Source organism: Bos indicus x Bos taurus, chromosome 13 (assembly GCF_003369695.1).
Source record: "Bos indicus x Bos taurus breed Angus x Brahman F1 hybrid chromosome 13, Bos_hybrid_MaternalHap_v2.0, whole genome shotgun sequence".
Lineage (NCBI taxonomy): Eukaryota > Metazoa > Chordata > Mammalia > Artiodactyla > Bovidae > Bos > Bos indicus x Bos taurus.
The window spans coordinates 25,242,879-25,260,680 of NC_040088.1; the positions used below are offsets into that span (position 1 = coordinate 25,242,879).

At 45.1% G+C, this 17,802-nt stretch overlaps 1 protein-coding gene across 1 annotated transcript; it reads left to right on the top strand.

Annotated features, from left to right (window-relative positions):
- Positions 1-1,022: 1,022 nt before the first annotated feature.
- Positions 1,023-17,097, top strand: C13H20orf85 (chromosome 13 C20orf85 homolog). Its single transcript, XM_027558998.1, has 4 exons — positions 1,023-1,340; positions 8,685-8,766; positions 10,172-10,273; positions 16,617-17,097. Exons 1-4 carry the CDS (start codon positions 1,273-1,275, stop codon positions 16,776-16,778), a joined length of 414 nt encoding a protein of 137 aa, XP_027414799.1. The 5' UTR covers positions 1,023-1,272; the 3' UTR covers positions 16,779-17,097.
- Positions 17,098-17,802: the final 705 nt, after the last annotated feature.

Genomic DNA, 17,802 nt, shown 5'->3' on the forward strand with positions numbered 1-17,802 from the left:
CCCCTCAGTATTTTATTTGAAGCAGCAGTAGGGACCACCCAATCCTGGGCCTCCACCCAGCATTTCCAGCAGCAGAGAGGAGCATCACACAGCTGACTGTGGGGAACATCATCAAGAGGGGAAGATACATCATCCAAACACTGTGATAAATGCTCAAATCTGTGAATACCCCAGGAGGTCAGGGATAGGGAGGGAGGGAGACTTATCTGCCAGGGAGAATCCCCAATCTCCAGTGAGGAGATGAAAGCACTCACAGGCTCTCAGTCATCTGGAGATGATCTTTCGGTCAGTGAAGCTTGCTGCCTCCTTCTCTCAGCACCACTAGGTTCTGGACACCTCTGTACCCTGCGGCTGCTCAAGCAGAGGAACCTTCCCCTGCCCTAGGAAGTGGATGCATGTTCTGTTGTTTTAGACACATTTTCAGTCCCAGGCCAATGACAACATGGTAGGATGGAAGCTAGGGCAGGGAGGTCAATAGGTCAGTCAACAAACACCCCATGAGCATCCCAGTGATGAGGGATTAGTGTTGATGGGCATGAAAGAGAGGTTGGGGTGTGGGGTTGGAAGGCAGTATTATCTTTGAGCTGCATTTGGAGATAATTATAAAGAGTGGATGCCAAAGAAATGCATGTATAGCCACATGCATGTGTAGCCAAAAGTCACGTGCGCTGAAATTCACAGCAGCACTTTCGTGGAGGCCCCAAAGATTGGCCCCAGTGCCGTCTGCATGGAAGTGACCACACCCTGGGTACTCGCGGCAATACGGCTGAACCTCTCAAACGTAACACTGGAACAAGGAAGCCAGAGAAAAACGACACCAGGATGCTAAGAGCAGTTGACAAAAGAAGTGGGCTGGGGTGACCTATTTCGTAATCCAGGAGGTGGTTACAGGAGTCTCTATGACGGAATCCATTAAGCTCGGTACGCTTAGGCTTGGTACACCTGGCGAGTATACTTGCGTGACAGGTCTAAAAGGAGGAGGGCGTGTAAGGTTTTGAGGTTTCCCCAAGGTTTTCCCCAGAGGAGGAGGGCTGTGGCAGCCCCGGACAAAGCAGGTGGGCAGGGAGGCGCGCGAAGAGCGTGACTGTGGACCGCGGTTGTCAGTAGGCGCCCTGACGCCTGGAGAGGAGAGCCCGGCTGCCCCAATCTCTCCAGGTGCGGCCCCGGCTCCGCCTCCGCGTCCCGCGTTGCTCAGCAACCGGTCTCCAAGGAGACTTGAGACGCTGAGCCCGAGGCCTGAGCGCGCGGGGGCGTGCCAAGACCCCAGGCCCCATGGCGCAGAAACCGATCAGCACGGCTGCGGCCGAGCGCATGAACCTCGTGGCCCAGGATGAGATCTGGTAAGGCCGGGGACTCAGTAACCCAGTGGGCTGGACCGTTCCCACCCAAAGTGTGCACACCTGGCAGCCTCAGTTTTCCCACCAAGTCCTGGAAGTGGTCGACTTCTGGGCGCTAGGAGTGTGTGCTGGAGGTGGTGGGGGTGCCTTGCGGAAAGAGCCTTTCTCTTTCTCTTCTCTTTGGCCCACCACAGAGGCGTGAAACATTTTGCATCTGGCCCTACAGCCCTCCGCAAAGCTTTGCTTGTTGAGAGCCGACGGTTGAGTGCTTATTTTTAAGATTTACCCAATGTTTTAAAAAATCTTAATATTTGTTCTGGAACTCTCTTGCTTTTTCCATGATCCAGTGGATGTTGGCAATTTGATCTCTGGTTCCTCTGCCTTTTCTAAAACCAGCTTGAATATCTGGAAGTTCATGGTTCACGTACTGCTGAAGCCTAGCTTGGAGAATTTTGAGCATTACTTTACTACCGTGTGAGATGAGTGCAATTGTGTGGTAGTTTGAGCATTCTTTGCCATTGCCTTTCTTTGGGATTGGAATGAAAACTGACCTTTTCCAGTCCTGTGGCCACTGCTGAGTTTTCCAAATTTGCTGGCATATTGAGTGCAGCACTTTCACAGCATCACCTTTCAGGGTTTGAAATAGCTCAACTGGAATTCCATCACCTCCACTAGCTTCGTCCTGGTTTTAGAAAAGGCAGAGGAACCAGAGATCACATTGCCAACATCCTCTGGATCATCAAAAAAGCAAGAGAGTTCAAGAAAAACATCTATTTCTGCTTTATTGACTATGCCAAAGCCTTTGACCATGTGGATCACAATCAACTGTGGAAAATTCTGAAAGAGATGGGAATACCAGACCACCTGACCTGCCTCTTGAGAAACCTATATGCAGGTCAGGAAGCAACAGTTAGAACTGGACATGGAACAACAGACTGGTTCCAAATAGGAAAAGGAGTACGTCAAGGCTGTATGTTGTCACCCTGCTTATTTAACTTATATGCAGAATACATCATGAGAAATGCTGGGCTGGAAGAAGCACAAGCTGGAATCAAGATTGCCGGGAGAAATATCAATAACCTCAGATATGCAGATGATACCACCCTTATGGCAGAAAGTGAAGAGGAACTCAAAAGCCTCTTGATGAAAGTGAGAGAGGAAAGTGAAAATTTTGGCTTAAAGCTCAACATTCAGATAACTAAGATCATGGCATCCGGTCCCATCACTTCATGGTAGATAGATGGGGAAACAGTGGCTGACTTTATTTTTTTGGGCTCCAAAATCACTGCAGATGGCGATTGCAGCCATGAAATTAAAAGATGCTTACTCCTTAGAAGGAAAGTTATGCCCAACCTAGACAGCATATTAAAAAGCAGAGATATTACTTTGCCAACAAAGGTCTGTCTAGTCAAGGCTGTGGTTTTTCCAGTGGTCATGTATGGATGTGAGAGTTGGACTATAAAGAAAGCTGAGCGCCGAAGAATTGATGCTTTTGAACTGTGGTGTTGAAGACTCTTGAGAGTCCCTTGGACTGCAAGGAGATCCAACCAGTCCATCCTAAAGGAGACCAGTCCTGGGTGTTCATTGGAAGGACTGATGTTGAGGCTGAAACTCCAATACTTTGGCCACCTCATGTGAAGAGCTGACTCATTGGAAAAGACCCTGATGCTGGGAGGGATTGGGGGCAGGAGGAGAAGGGGATGACAGAGGATGAGATGGCTGGATGGCCTCACCGACTCGATGCACATGAGTTTGGGTGAACTCTGGAAGTTGGTGATGGACAGGGAGGCCTGGCGTGCTGTGATTCATGGGGTCACAAAGAGTCGGACACAACTGAGTGACTGAACTGAACTGAGTATTTGTTCAGTTCGAAAGAGAGCACTTTATATTTACTCTTGCTTATCCTGGTTTTTCAACAAGTTTTAAAGAATTAAATTCATTTTCTAAAAAATTCATATTCAGTAAACATCTATAATGGATGTTTCTATTTGCCTTTCTGTCCCATTGCTAGGTAATATCCCATCTCTTTGAAGTTTTAACCAATATGGAAAGTTACTAATTTAGATACAAATAAATAAATGCAGTGTTAGTCACTCAGTAGTGTCCAACTCTTTGCAACCCCGTGGACTGTAATCTGCCAGGCTCCTCTGTCCATGTAATTCTCCAGGCAAGAATACTTGACTGGGTAGTCATTTCCCTTCACCAGGGGATATTTAGCAACAACAAACCATCATTGCTAACCTCTTAAACTTCAGTTATCTTATTTTCATCTCTTAAGACTTATACCATTTCCTTGAAAATCCTGTAATAGTCACTTCATATTTTTCTTTAAATTAGCTTTGTTTGACCTAATAAACTTCTTTTTATAGAAAACTTTATATCACTCTTGAAAATGGAAAGCCAGTGTTATTTGCAATAAATACAGGCTATTATTATTTTTTTAATCTTTATTTTTATCCAGGTACCCACAGTAGGAAATATTATACTACCATAGCAGGGTCTGTTTCCTCTGCTTAGAATGCCCTTTTCTCTCTTCCCCCACCAAACAAACTCCTACTTATCCTTCAAGACCCAAATCAGAGGGCCCCTCGTTGGTGAACAGAGCCAGTTAAGCCCTTAGACTGTTCTGCCCCATGTCACAGTGGCTGTTGAGCACTGGATAGGTAACTATTCCAAATTGGAATGAGCTATAATGGCACCCCACTCCAGTACTTTTGCCTGGAGAATCCCATGCATGGAGGAGCCTGGTAGGCTGCAGTCCATGGGGTCGCTGGAGTCAGACACAACTGAGCGACTTCACTTTCACTTTTCACTTTCATGCATTGGAGAGGGAAATGGCAACCCACTCCAGTGTTCTTGACTGGAGAATCCCAGGGACAGGGAAGCCTGGTGGGCTGCTGTCTATGGGGTCGCACAGAGTCGGATACAACTGAAGCGACTTAGCAGTAGCAGCAGCATAAATATAAAACACTAGATTTCAAAAACTTCATGCCCCTAAAAAGTGACACCAGAATTAAATTTACCTGTTTATTTTCGCTTTTTTAAAAATGTGGCTCTAGAATATTTTAAGTACATATATGGCTCATCTTTCTGTCTCATGTTACACTTTCTTTGGAAATAGACTCAGCTTTAGGTGCTCAATGATTCCTAAAATGTCAATGTTCACTCTTGCCATCTCCTGTTTGACCACTTCTGATTTACCTTGATTCGTGGACTTAACATTCCAGGTTCCTATGCAATATTGTTCTTTACAGCATTGGACTTTACTTCCATCACCAGTCACATCCATAACTGGGCGTTGCTTTTGTTTTGGCTCTGTCTCTTCATTCTTTCTGGAGTTATTTCTCCACTCTTCTCCAGTAGCATATTGGGCACCTACTGACCTGGGGAGTTCATCTTTCAGTGTCCTATCTTTTTGCCTTTTCATACTGTTCATGGTATTCTCAAGAATACTGAAGTGGTTTGCTGTTCCCTCTCCAGTGGACCATATTTTGTCAGAACTCTCCACCATGACCCACCCATCTTGGATATCTCTACATGGCATGGCTCATAGTTTTATTGAGTTAGACAAGGCTGTGGTCCATGTGATCAGTTTGGTTAGTTTCCTGTGATTGTGGTTTTCATTCTGTCTTCCCTCTGAGGGATAAGGATAAGAGGCTTATGGAAGTTTCCTGTTGGGAGAGACTGACTGTAGGGAAAACTGGGTCTTGTTCTGATGGGCAGGTCCATGCTCATCCAAAAAAGATGTCCTTTTCATTATAGGGGAATGAAATGCAAAAATAGGAAATTAAGAGATACCTGGAGTAACAGGCAAATTTGGCCTTGGAGTTCAAAATGAAGCAGGGCAAAGGCTAACAGAGTTTTTGCTAAGAGAATGCACTGGTCATAGCAAACACCCTCTTACAACAACATAAGAGAAAACTCTACACATGGACATCACCAGATGGTCAATACCAAAATCAGATAGATTATATTCTTTGCAGCCAAAGGAGAAGCTCTATACAGTCAGCAAAAACAAGACCCGGAGCTGACTGTGGCTCAGATCATGAACTCCTTATTGCCAAATTCCGGCTTAAATTGAAGAAAATAGGGAAAACCACTAGACCATTCAGGTATGAAAAGAAAGTGAAAGTAAAGTCTCTTAGTCGTGTCTGACTCTTTGTGACCCCATGGACACCAGGCTCCTCCATCCATAGGATTTTCTAGGCAAGAGTACTGGATTGGGTTGCCATTTCCTTCTCCAGGGAATCTTCCTGACCCAGGGTTGAACCCAGGTCTCCTGCATTGTAGACAGATACTTTACCATGATCTAAATCAAATCCCTTACAATTATACAGTAGAAGTGACAAATAGCTTCAAGGGGTTGTATCTGATAGACCAAGTACCTGAAGAACTGTGGACAGAGGTTCATGACATTGTACAGGAGGCAGTAATCAACACCATCTCCAAGAAAAAGAAATGCAGAAAGACAAAATGGTTATCTGAGGAGGCCTTACAAACAGCTGAGAAAAGAAAAGAAGTGAAAGGCAAAGGAGAAAAGGAAAGATAAACCCGTTTGAATGCAGAGTTCCAAAGAACAGCAGGAGAGATAAGAAAGCCTTCCTCAGTGATTGATGCAAAGAAATAAAGAAAAACAATAGAATGTGAAAGACTAGAGATCTCTTGAAGAAAATTAGAGATACCAAGAGAACATTTCACACAAAGATGGGCACAATAAAGGACAGAAATGGTATGGACCTAACAGAAGCAGAAGATATAAAGAAGAGGTGTCAAGAACACACAGAAGAACTATACAAAAAGATCTTCATAACCCAGATAACCATGATGGTGTGATCACTCACCTAGAGCCAGACATCCTGGAATGCAAAGTCAAGTGGGCCTTAGGAAGCATCACTACAAACAAAGCTAGTGGAGAGGACAGAATTCCAGTTGAGCTATTTCAAATCCTGAAAGATGATGCTGTGAAAGTGCTGCACTCAATATGCCAGCAAATTTGGAAAACTCAGCAGTGGCCACAGGACTGGAAAAGGTCAGTTTTCATTCCAATCCCAAAGAAAGGCAGTGCCAAAGAATGTTCAAACTACTGAACAATTGCACTCATCTCATATGTTAGCAAAGTAACGCTCAAAATTCTCCAAGCCAGGCTTCAACAGTTACATGAACCGTGAACTTTCAGATTTTCAAGCTGGTTTTAGAAAAGGCAGAGGAACCAGAGATCAAATTGCCAACATCTGTTGGATCATTGAAAAAGCGAGAGAGTTCCTGAAAAACATCTACTTCTGTTTTATTGACTATACCAAAGCCTTTGACTGGGTGGATCACAACAAACTGTGGAAAATTCTGAAAGAGATACCAGAATTTCTGGGAATACCAGACCACCTGACCTGCTTCCTGAGAAATCTGTATGCAGGTCAAGAAGCAACAATTAGAACTCAACATGGAATGACAGACTGGTTCCAAATAGGAAAAGGAGTACGTCAAGGCTGTATATTGTCACCCTGCTTATTTAACTTATATGCAGAGTACATCATGCGAAAATGCTGGGCTGGAAGAAGCACAAGCTGGAATCAAGATCACTAGAAGAAATATCAGTAACCTCAGATATACAGATGATACCACCCTTATGGAGGAAAGCGAAGAAGAACTAAAGAGCTTTCATCACTTTCTTGATGAAAGTGAAAGAGGAGAGTGAAAAAGTTGGCTTAAAACTCAACATTCAGAAAACTAAGATCATGACATCCAGTCCCATCACTTCATGGCAAATAGATGGAGAAACAATGGAAACAGTGAGATCAGACTTTATTTTTCTGGGCTCCAAAATCATTGCAGATGGTGACTGCAGCCGTGAAATTAAAAGACGCTTGCTCGTTGGAAGAAAAGCTATGGCCAACCTAGACAGCATATTGAATCACAGAGACATAATTTTTCCAACAAAGGTCCATCTAGTCAAAGCTATGGTTTTTCCAGTAGTCATGTATGATTGTGAGAGTTGGACCATAGAGAAAGCTGAGCACTGAAGAAATGATGCTTTTGAACTGTGGTGTTGGAGAAGACTCTTTTTTTTTTTTTTTAATTTTTTAAATTAATTTTATTTTATTTTTAAACTTTACATAATTGTATTAGTTTTGCCAAATATCAAAATGAATCCACCACAGGTATACATGTGTTCCCCATCCTGAACCCTCCTCCCTCCTCCCTCCCCATACCATCCCTCTGGGTCGTACCAGTGTGGAGAAGACTCTTGAGAGTCCCTTGACTGCAAGGAGATCAAACCAGTCAATCCTAAAGTAAATCAGTCCTGAATATTCCTTGGAAGGACTGATGCTGAAGCTGAAACTCCAATACTTTGGCTACTGATGTGAAGAACTGACTCATTGGGAAAGACCCTGATGCTGGGAAAGATTGAAGGTGGGAGAAGAAGGGGACGACAGAGGATGAGATGGTTGGATGGCATCACTAACTCAATGGACATGAGTTTGAGCAAACTCCAGGTGTTGGTGATGGACAGGGAAGCCTGGCATGATGCAATCCATGAGGTCGCAAAGAATCCGACATGACTGAGTGGTTTAACTGATTTAGGTGCTCAGCCCCTCCCCCCCGGGGAAATAGCTTGGGCCTCAGAAACTGTTGAGACATTAAAGGGGGCTTGGGGTGCAGACACTGGTTCCAAAAGAGGAAAGGAAACTTGAAAATCCAAATGAATAAATGTTTAATCAGTTTTTTGGTAAAAGACACACCTGCACTTCAACTGAAACTCACCTCAGCTCGTGGGTAGTTATGTATAAATTATATCACGTGTGCAGCAAAAGCAGGGCCAGGATTAGGGTGGAACAAACGAGGGGCCTGGGGTGCAGTGTTTAAGGAGGGCTCCCTGTCACGGTCATGCAGGTTCTGGCTCTGCCCTTGCAAGAACTGGGAATGGGTGCCTCCTTAAATTTTGCACCCTAGTACCTCACTCTGCCCTGGTCCTTGCTCTGGAAACAAAGGAACTTTACTTATACCTCCATCATGATTTAACACTCCCCCATTACTGCAGGTCCAAGGGCCCCTAAAATAAGGGATCCAGTATCGAGATGACCCCTAGGGCAGAGGCAGCCCTAGTCTTGTCTGGTCCTTGATGTACTATCCAACCAGCATCTCTGGTTCTAAGACACGTGTCTCCCTTTCATGAATGACAATCCCCCAGTGACAGGGCCTCCCACTCTCTCCCTGTTTGGGAATCATCACTCAGTCCAGGTGCATCAATGAAGGTCAAATTCTCCCCAGGGCACCTTTTAGGGTTTGCTATGTCAACCCTTTTCAAATGTTGTACATCACTTAAGAACTCTTCCCCCCGCCTCCCCCCAGGAAATATCGCCTGAAGGCTGAAAACGAAGCACGGCAAAACTGGGCCCAGAATTGGGGATTTTTATCAACACCCTTCGAGGAGGTAAATGTAAATTTGATGACCCTGGAGGTTATAGACCCAATCATTTCCAAGAATAAGTGGTTATGAAGTGTTTAATTCAAAGGAATAAATTTATAGAGCATGTTGAAGATGGCTGACACCTGAAAGTTCCTTTGATTTAAAAATTTATTGAGTTTTACTACATGCCAGGCACATTCTAGGTGCTTCATCCAAACCAGCTTGTTGAATCCATAAGACAAGCCCTGTGCAGAGAAGGATGCTATTTGAGGCCCATTTTACAAATGAGGAATTTGAGCTCTAAAAAGTACAAAGTTACACAGCTAAGAAAGGCACCAAAGGAAGATGCTGGTCTGGTTGATTCCAGGGCTACTCAGCCTTGGACTTGCCATCTGTAAAATGGGGTGATAGTCCTCACTGCCTCATTGGGTGACTGTGAGGTTCAGAGGGAAAGAAAGGAGAGGCCAAGTGAATATCTGCAAGATTATTAGGAAAATAACTCTTGGTATTTCCTACACCAGAAATGAGGGAAGGGACCAGAGATAATAAATAGGGAGTATTGGGGACATCAGCAGAGACCTCTGACCCCAGCCAGAGGCATCAAGATCAGCCTTGCTGAGGGCTCACAGGCAAGACAGACTCAGCTGCATTTTCTGATTGTTCAAGAGAGTCTGGAAATTCAGATGCTTTAATGAAAATGTCTGAGTCTAGAATAGTGGCTCCATTTATAAAACACCATATAAAGACCCACATATATGTGGGCTTGTGTGGACTTCACCAGCATGGTGGCCAGCGGTTTGCAACCTTCCATGAGATCCCTAGAACACAACATGAGGAAACCACGTTTCTCTAGAGGTGAGGCAGAATCACTCAAGGGCCGCATAATTCAAAACGTACTTGATTCTAGACCGTATAAACCCCCTTTGTAATTCACCCTGTCCCACTGGCTCTGAAATTATGCCATTCTTAATGAGCTTTCTTAATACTTGGAGAGTTACACAATTTGAAATTTTATGCATAAAATGAGTCCTTATTAATATGATATGCATAAAGGAATCTGTATTAATAGTCTTCATGTGTAATTAAATCAGGATTTTGAAGAGCTCAAAATTGCTTTAAAAATTAAAAGTTGGGGGGTTGGAGGCTATCCTCCTAGTTTAGAGGCTGGTCCTGAACCTTGCTGGCAGGTTTTTAGTTTGAGTCCATAAGCTGTAACATGTTCTCACATCATGGGTAGGGCAGTAAATGGGCAGTCTGGGAGAGCCTGGGCCTGAGCTGGGCTGCCGGCAGGTCCCCACTCTGCCCCTTTCTAACATTGACCTGAGTCCCGCCTTTGTCAACTGAGAAGAGTCTTGTTCTGGGGGGACTGCGAAAGGAAGCTCCCGAAAGCTCAACCAGTGGGGCCCTGCCTCTGGGGATTGTGTTTCAGCTGATCAAGTGTGAAGAAGAACCAGCCACCCCAAAGCCCAAAATCGAGCTTCCTGAGCGGTTCCGCATCCGGCCGGTGACCCCAGTGGAGAAATACATCAAGGTTCGCAAAATCTTTTTAAGTACTTGTTTTCCTAAGTAAGAAATCTCCACCCCACCAGAAACAGTGTTGCTTCAGGTGGGCCAAGCCTTGGGCACAGGTAAGGACACAGCAGTGCCCAGGCCACAGGGACATGGGTTTCCAGTCCTTCCTAAGCCCACACATGGGAGACACAGCAGGTTATTGGTCCCTATATGTGCAGGACCTTAGAGTCCAGAGGAAGGAACTGGGATCTGAGCCTGATTTGCAGAGGGAAGCAGGGCTGTGGAATATTGAGAATTGCCTTCTTAAAATGTCACTCTTGTTGCTGAGTGAGTGACTGGGTCATCCAGAGGGGAGAAGACATAGATAGTATTCCTACCAAAGACCAGTCAGATGTGGATGTGGGGTAGATGCCTCTAGAAGTTGCTGAGCTCTGTATATCCCTGGTCTTCTCTCATGGGAAAAGTGAAAGTGTTAGTGGCTTAATCATGTCTGACTCTTTGCGACCCCATAAACTGTAGCCCACCAAGCTCCTCTGTCCATAACATTCTCCAGTCAAGAATACTGGAGTCGGTACCCATTTCCTCCTTCAGGGGATCTTTCCAACCCAGGGATCGAACACAGGTCTCCTGCCTTGCAGGCAGATTCTTTATGGTCTGAGCCATCAGGAAAGCCCTTCTCATGCCTTATCTGTCATTTTAATCCTGGGTTCTGCTCTCCATCCACCTATGGAGCAGGCACTTCCGTGTCCCGAAGTGGGGAGGGGGGATGAAAACTCAGGATGAAGGAGGCCAGGGATGGGTGAGTTCGATTCTGGATTTTCTTTCTCTGACACCCTCAGGGTCAGATGGGATGGCCAGCTTGTTTGAGTTAGGTGCTCAGTGGGTACGACCTATTAGCTGAATGAATGAAAGAATGCATTCCACTGAGATATTGAGAGGGTTCCTCTGCTGATTATACAGCAAGAGAGACTTGCTGACTTTTCTAGAAATGCAGCAAAATATAAATCATAAATTAAAATATCCATATACATACACTGACCCATGGTTAGCATTTTGGGGAGTTCTTCCAGATGCCTTCTACGCCTCATGTACCACCAGTAAATGCTGGCTCATATTCTTTTATTATTGCCCTTTAGTTGCTCCCCATACTGAGTGCTTTACATGATTATCTTATTTCCACAACATCCCTGGAGAATGGATATAACTGCCATCAAACCCATTTTGCAGTTGAGGAAACCGAAGCTGACAAAGACTGAACAACTTTTCCAAGGTCAAGTGTATCTGATTTCAGAGCCCTGCTCTTAAGTGCTATCCTCAGCTACTCCTTCAACACACACACACACAAACTCATACATGCATATATACATATTTAAAAATAAAATTCCACAGACTGCTTTGTAATCTTTTTTCATTCAACAATATAGCCTATTTATCTTTCCATGCAGTCACCCATAGCATTCTGAATCATTAATATATTAATGACTGCATTTTTCTTAATTGTACGAATTGACCATAATTTATATAACTCTTCCCTTAACCCTGGACGGGCTTCCCTGGTGGCTCAGCTGGTAACGAATGCAATGCAGGAGACCCGGTTTCAATCCCTGGGTCAGGAAGATCCCCTGGAGAAGGGAATGGCTATCCACTCCAGTAATCTTGCCTGGGAAATCCCATTGACAGAGGAGCCTGGTGGCTCTAGTTCAAGGGGTCACAAAGAGTCGGACACAACTGAGCAGCTAATATACACAATTTATACCATATTTTACACATTTTATACATCGTTTTTCTCTTAGCGGTTTATCTTCCAAGTCATCCCATCTCAGAACACACAGCTGCCTCCATCTTTTACATTGCTGTATAGTTTTCCGTGGTGTGGAGGGGCTGTGACTGAATGGGTCTTCAGGGGATGGACATGTGGGCTGTCCAGGCGCCTGCTGTGACACGCAGGGCTGCAGTCAGCCTCCCACAATAATCTTGGTGCATGCACATGCAGGTATTAGGATGTCTTAGGATAAATGCTGAGAGGTGGATTGTCAGGTCAAAACATGTTTGCGTTTTCCTTTTTCATAGATGGCGGTAATGTTGCCCTTCACAGATTTTCCCTCTAGACCTTTGTTGACGGTGGTGTCTTCATCTCTTTGCCAGTCTGATGGGTGAAGTGTGAGCTCCCGGGGTGGATTCTGACTGCATTTCTCTTACAAGCTGGACTTGAAAGCTAGTCTGTGTGCCTGACAGCCAGTCTGGACCAGCATTGTGGAGAACTTGCTGGCTGGAGGAAACTGGCCCCGCCAGCATCTGTTCATGACCCTCCCTGCATGGGGCCTCTCAGGAGATTAATGTTAATAGTTCATCAAGAACATATGTTAAGGGGCTTCTGCCACCAGTGGCAGCTGGCCCACCAGGACTGTCCCCTCTCGCCACCGCCTCATTCAAAGATCCTTTGAGCTAAGCGTGAACTCATAACCCCAAGCATATTAAACCTCTTCATCTCAGTTCTTCTGCTTGAACGAATATTCCTCACTGCTGTCTTGGTTCAAATCCCCCCATAAGAGCAGAACAGAAGGTTATTTCAAATAGAAAGGCAAACCCCGCATAAGCATTCACCCTCATTTTCCAAAAATTTTTCAAATTTCAAGGAATTGACAAATGAAATTGTATTTTTTCATTTCAGATAGAATCCCATTTCCTTTTTGGTTTTTAATTAAAATCAATTTCTTTCACTCCTGTGGTATCTATGGTTTGGTGTGTGTGTGTGTGTTTACACACGTATCATAAAGCCTTCTAATCAAATCTGGAAGGTCTATAACTGCCAGGATACCATCTGACAATATTGCCATATATTTTATAAAGGGCACTATAAACTGTGGCTCCCCTGGTGCCTCAGTGGTAGTGAACCTGCCTGCCAATGCAGGAGACACAGGAGATACAGGTTTGATCCCTGGGTCAGGAATCTCCCCTGGCGAAGGAAATGGCAACCCACTCGAGTATTCTTGCCTGGAGAATCCCACGGACAGAGGAGCCTGGCGGGTTACAGTCCATGGGGTCTCAAAGAGTCAGACACGACTTAGCAACTGAACAACTATGAACTATAATAGTCTATATATCTGCACCTTGCTTTTGTTTCTCTTTTTTGCTCTTTTACCAAATGAAAGTTATTTTACTGGAGGTCATGAATTAAATATGTTAAACGTTATGAGATAAAAAGACATGTTTGATGATTGATCATTATTTTCAGGGAACATGTGATCTCTGAGTCCAGCGGGTTGGTGCGTACTTACATTCAGTGAAACTTACTTAGGGACACTGGCTCTTCTTTCTGTCTTTTCTGACTTTTTTCTTCACTTTATTGACCTATAATTGACATACATTACTGAGTAAGTATAAAATACACAGCATCAGAAGTTGACTTAACGTACATCATGAAATGATTATCACGCTAGGATTAGTGAAGATCCATCAGTCACTTCAGTCATGTCCAACTCTGTGCGACCCCATAGACGGCAGCCCACCAGGCTCCCCCTGTCCCTGGGATTCTCCAGGCAAGAACACCGGAGTGGGTTGCCATTTCCTTCACCAATGCATGACAGTGAAAAGTGAAAGTGAAGTCGCTCAGTCGTGTCCAACTCTTAGCGACCCCATGGACTGCAGCCTACCAGGCTTCTCCATCCATGGGATTTTCCAGGCAAAAGTACTGGAGTGGGGTGTGACTTAGCATATCATCTCATACAGATACAAAATTTAAGAACTAGAGAAACATTCCTCCTTGTGATGAGAATTCTTAGGATTTATTCTCTTAATCGTAACTGTTTTTGTATATAACATAGAGCAGCATTCATTATATTTATCATGTTGTACATTACATCCCTGGTATTTTTTATCTTATAACTCGAAGCTTGTACCTTTTGACCACGTTCATCCTATCCCCCTCTTCTCCAGCCTTTCCTCTGGTAACCTCAAAACTGATCTCTTTTCCTATGAGTTTGTTTTAGAAGTATAATTGACCTACAATGCTGTTGGTTTCTGTTATACAGCATAGTGACTCAGTGTTTCTAAACATTTCAAAATGATCACAAGTCTAGTTATGATCTGTCACCATACAAAGATATTACATAATTACTGACTATATTCCCCACACTACGTTTCATACCGTGACTCATTTATTTTGTAGCTGGAAGTCTGTACCTCCTAATCTCCACCTATTTCTCTCCTCCTCCACCTCCCCTCTGGCGACTACCTGTGTGCTCTCTGTTTCTGTGACTCTGTTTCTGTTGTTCATTTGTTTTTTAAGAATCCATATGTAAGTGAAATCATGCAGTATTTGTCTTTCTCTGTCTGACTTATTTCACTGCTAAGAATTCTTCTAGGCCCACCTATGTTGTCACCAGTGGGAAGATTTCGTTAGTTTTATTGCTGAGTAATATCCCGTTGTGTGTACAGACCACATCTTTATTCATTCACCTATTGATGGGCATTTAGATGGCTTCCTTATCTTGGCTATTGCAAATAATGGTTCAGTTAACATTTATTGCCATTTAGTCGTTAAGTCATGTCCAACTCTTTGTGACCACATGAACTGCAGCACACCAGGCTCCTCTGTCCTCCACTGTATCCCACAGTTTACTCAAACTCATGTCCATTGAGTTGGTGATGCCATCCAACCATCTCATCCTCTGTCATCCCCTTCTCCTCCTGCCCTCAATCTTTCCTAGCATCAGGGTCTTTTCCAGTGAATCGGCTCTTCGCATCAGGTGGCCAAAGGATTGGAGCTTCAGCTTCAGCATCAGTCCTTCCAATGAATATTCAGGGTTGATTTCCTTTAGGATTGACTGGTTTGACCTCCTTGCAGTCCAAGGGACTCTCAAGAGTCTTCTCTAACACCACAGTTCAAAAGCATCAACACTTAGGCGCTCAGCTTTCTTTAACATGTTCAATTAACATAGAGTTGCATATATCTTTTTGAATTAGTGCTTTCATTTACTTTAGATAAATATCCAGGAGTGGAATTGTTAGATCCTACAATAGTTCTATTTTTACTTTTCTAACAAACTGTTTTCCACAGTGACTGCACCAGTTTACATCCCACCAACAATGGCACCCCACTCCAGTACTTTTGCCTGGAAAATCCCATGGACGGAGAAGCCTGGTAGGCTGCAGTCCATGGGGTCGCTAAGAGTCGGACACGACTGAGCGACTTCACTTTCACTTTTCACTTTCATGCATTGGAGAAGGAAATGGCAACCCATTCCGGTGTTCTTGCCTGGAGAATCCCAGGGACGGGGGAGCCTGGTGGGCTGCTGTCTATGGGGTCACACAGAGTCGGACACGACTGAAGTGACTTAGCAGCAGCAGCAGCAATAGTGCACGAGGGTTCCCTTTCCTCCACATCATTGCCAGCACATTACTTGTTGTCTTTTTGATGATGGCCACTCTGACAGATGTGATGTTTGGTGACACTGAACATTTTCGTGTGACTATTAACTGCCTGTATATCTTCCTTGGGAAAATGTCTACTCGGGTGCTCTGCCTACCTTTCAATTAAGTTGTTTGTTTCTGTGATGCTGAGTTATACGAGTTCTTTGTACATTTTGGATATTAACCCTTAATCGGATACGTTTGCAAATATCTTCCCCCGTCAATAGGCGGCCTTTTTTGTCCTATTGATAGTTTCCGTTTGATGTAGTACCCACTTGTTTACGTTTGCCTTAGGAGACATATCCAAAAAATTATTGCTAAGACCAACATCAAAAAGTGTGCTGCCAATGTTTTCTTCTGGAAGTTTTATTATTTCAGATCTTAGCTTTAAGTCTTTAATCCATTTGAGTTCATTTCTGTGCATGATGTGAGAAGTAGACCAGTTTGCTTCTTTCCCATGCTGTTGTTTCGCTACCAAGTCACGTCCGACTCTTGTGACCCCGTGGACTATAGCCCGCCTGGCTCCTCTGTCCATGGGATTATCCAGGCAAGAATACTGAAGTGTGGGTCGCCACTTCCTCCTCCAGGGGATCTTCCCCACCCAAGGATCAAACCTGTGTATCCCATGTCTTCTCCATTGCAGGCAGATTCTTTACACATTGAGCCATTGAGTAGCTGTCCAGTTTTCCCAACACCATGTTTTCCAGAGGATGTCTTTTCCCCATTATATATCCTGCCTCCTTTCAGGTGGATTAAGGGCCCATAGAAGTGCAAGTTCATTTCTGGGCTCTCTGTTCTATTCCATTGACCCATGTGTCTGTTGGTGGCCTGTACCAGGGTTCTTTCTGTCTTCTCCACACCAGGTCTCACACGCCGATCCTGATGCGTCTGGAGACACACCTCCTGTGGCTGTGGCCCAAGGCAACTCATCCTCTGTCCTTCTATTGCAGGTGCTTCCCTCCCCCCCAGTCCCGAAGACCACACAGGGCTTCATCGGCTGGCGGTCCGGGGTGCCAGGCCTGAACAAGTGTCTGGAGCACGACTATGAGATCAGAAGCTGCAAAGGGGCATATGCCAAGGAGCTAAACTGGCCGAAACAAGGCATACACTGAGTCCAGATGGAGACCCCGGCCCCTGGGGCAAGGAAGGGCAGACCGCCAGCCCCAGTGCCCGTGCCCAGGAAAGGACAAGCTCCAGGCCTCCCCCGAGGTCAGAGTTCCCCCCAACACGTGTTCATGGGATGCTGTTGCAAAGAACACAAAACAGTCCTTAGATGTTTTCATCAGTTCTTCCCTTCTGGAACATTCTTGTAATGCATTCATTCTTGGCTAATGCAATGAATAAGGCAAAATAGACTCCCTGAATATTTTTTCATACCTTGAGAAATTTTAGGGATAGCTTTAAAAGACACAATGTGATCTCATTTTTAAATATTTGTCTAAATCCTTATTGTCGTCTTCCATCCCCTTTCTCACCATCCTTGTTAAGATGAGGTGGTTGGCCAGGTGTTTCTGTACCTCAGCACCCCTGGGCCTGCTTTTCAGGAGGAATAACGTGCTCTGAGGACCCCTCCCCAGTCATTCCCCAGGATATCGGCAATATGTCAACAGCTTTAAAGCAGAAACAAGCACAAAATTAGCAGTGAGCACAGATTTCCAGGAAGGATGGGTTTCCCAGTGCTCCCTAGAAACCCCATCCTGACCTGGTCCGCCCCCCACCCAACCACCCTCCCACCCACTACAGCAAAGACAGCAGCTGAGCTGGCCAGCGTCCTTCCCCTGGGGGCCTTTGACATCCACCCTGTGGTCAGCATTTGAGTTCACTGCCGTCTCTGAGGCTTGGCTCCAGTTCCTACAAATGGGGGTGGACGTGGGGAGTGGGGCATCCAGTTGGTGCAAGAGGACCAAGAGGAGCAGCCAACAGGCCCTTGGGCCCCACCAGCTGGACCCCAGGGAGCCGGAGGGGGAGAGTTTACACGTGGCCTGTGGAGGCCTGTGTTTCGTTTCTGAGTAGCAGAGGATGGTGTCTCCTTCAGCCCCGGGGTGGGCAGGGCAGGGGCAGCAACATCAGTTACCTGCCCTCCCTGACGTCACGCTCCTTCCTCCTCTTGGTGGTCCCAGTGTCACTGTTTATGGG

Bases quoted from the DNA above. Each gene is read 5' to 3' on its own strand.
- C13H20orf85 (XM_027558998.1), top strand. From the start codon at position 1,273: ATGGCGCAGAAACCGATCAGCACGGCTGCGGCCGAGCGCATGAACCTC. The intron at 1,341-8,684 runs GTAAGGCCGGGG...GCCTCCCCCCAG, and splicing joins GTGGCCCAGGATGAGATCTG to GAAATATCGCCTGAAGGCTG. The intron at 8,767-10,171 runs GTAAATGTAAAT...ATTGTGTTTCAG, and splicing joins TATCAACACCCTTCGAGGAG to CTGATCAAGTGTGAAGAAGA.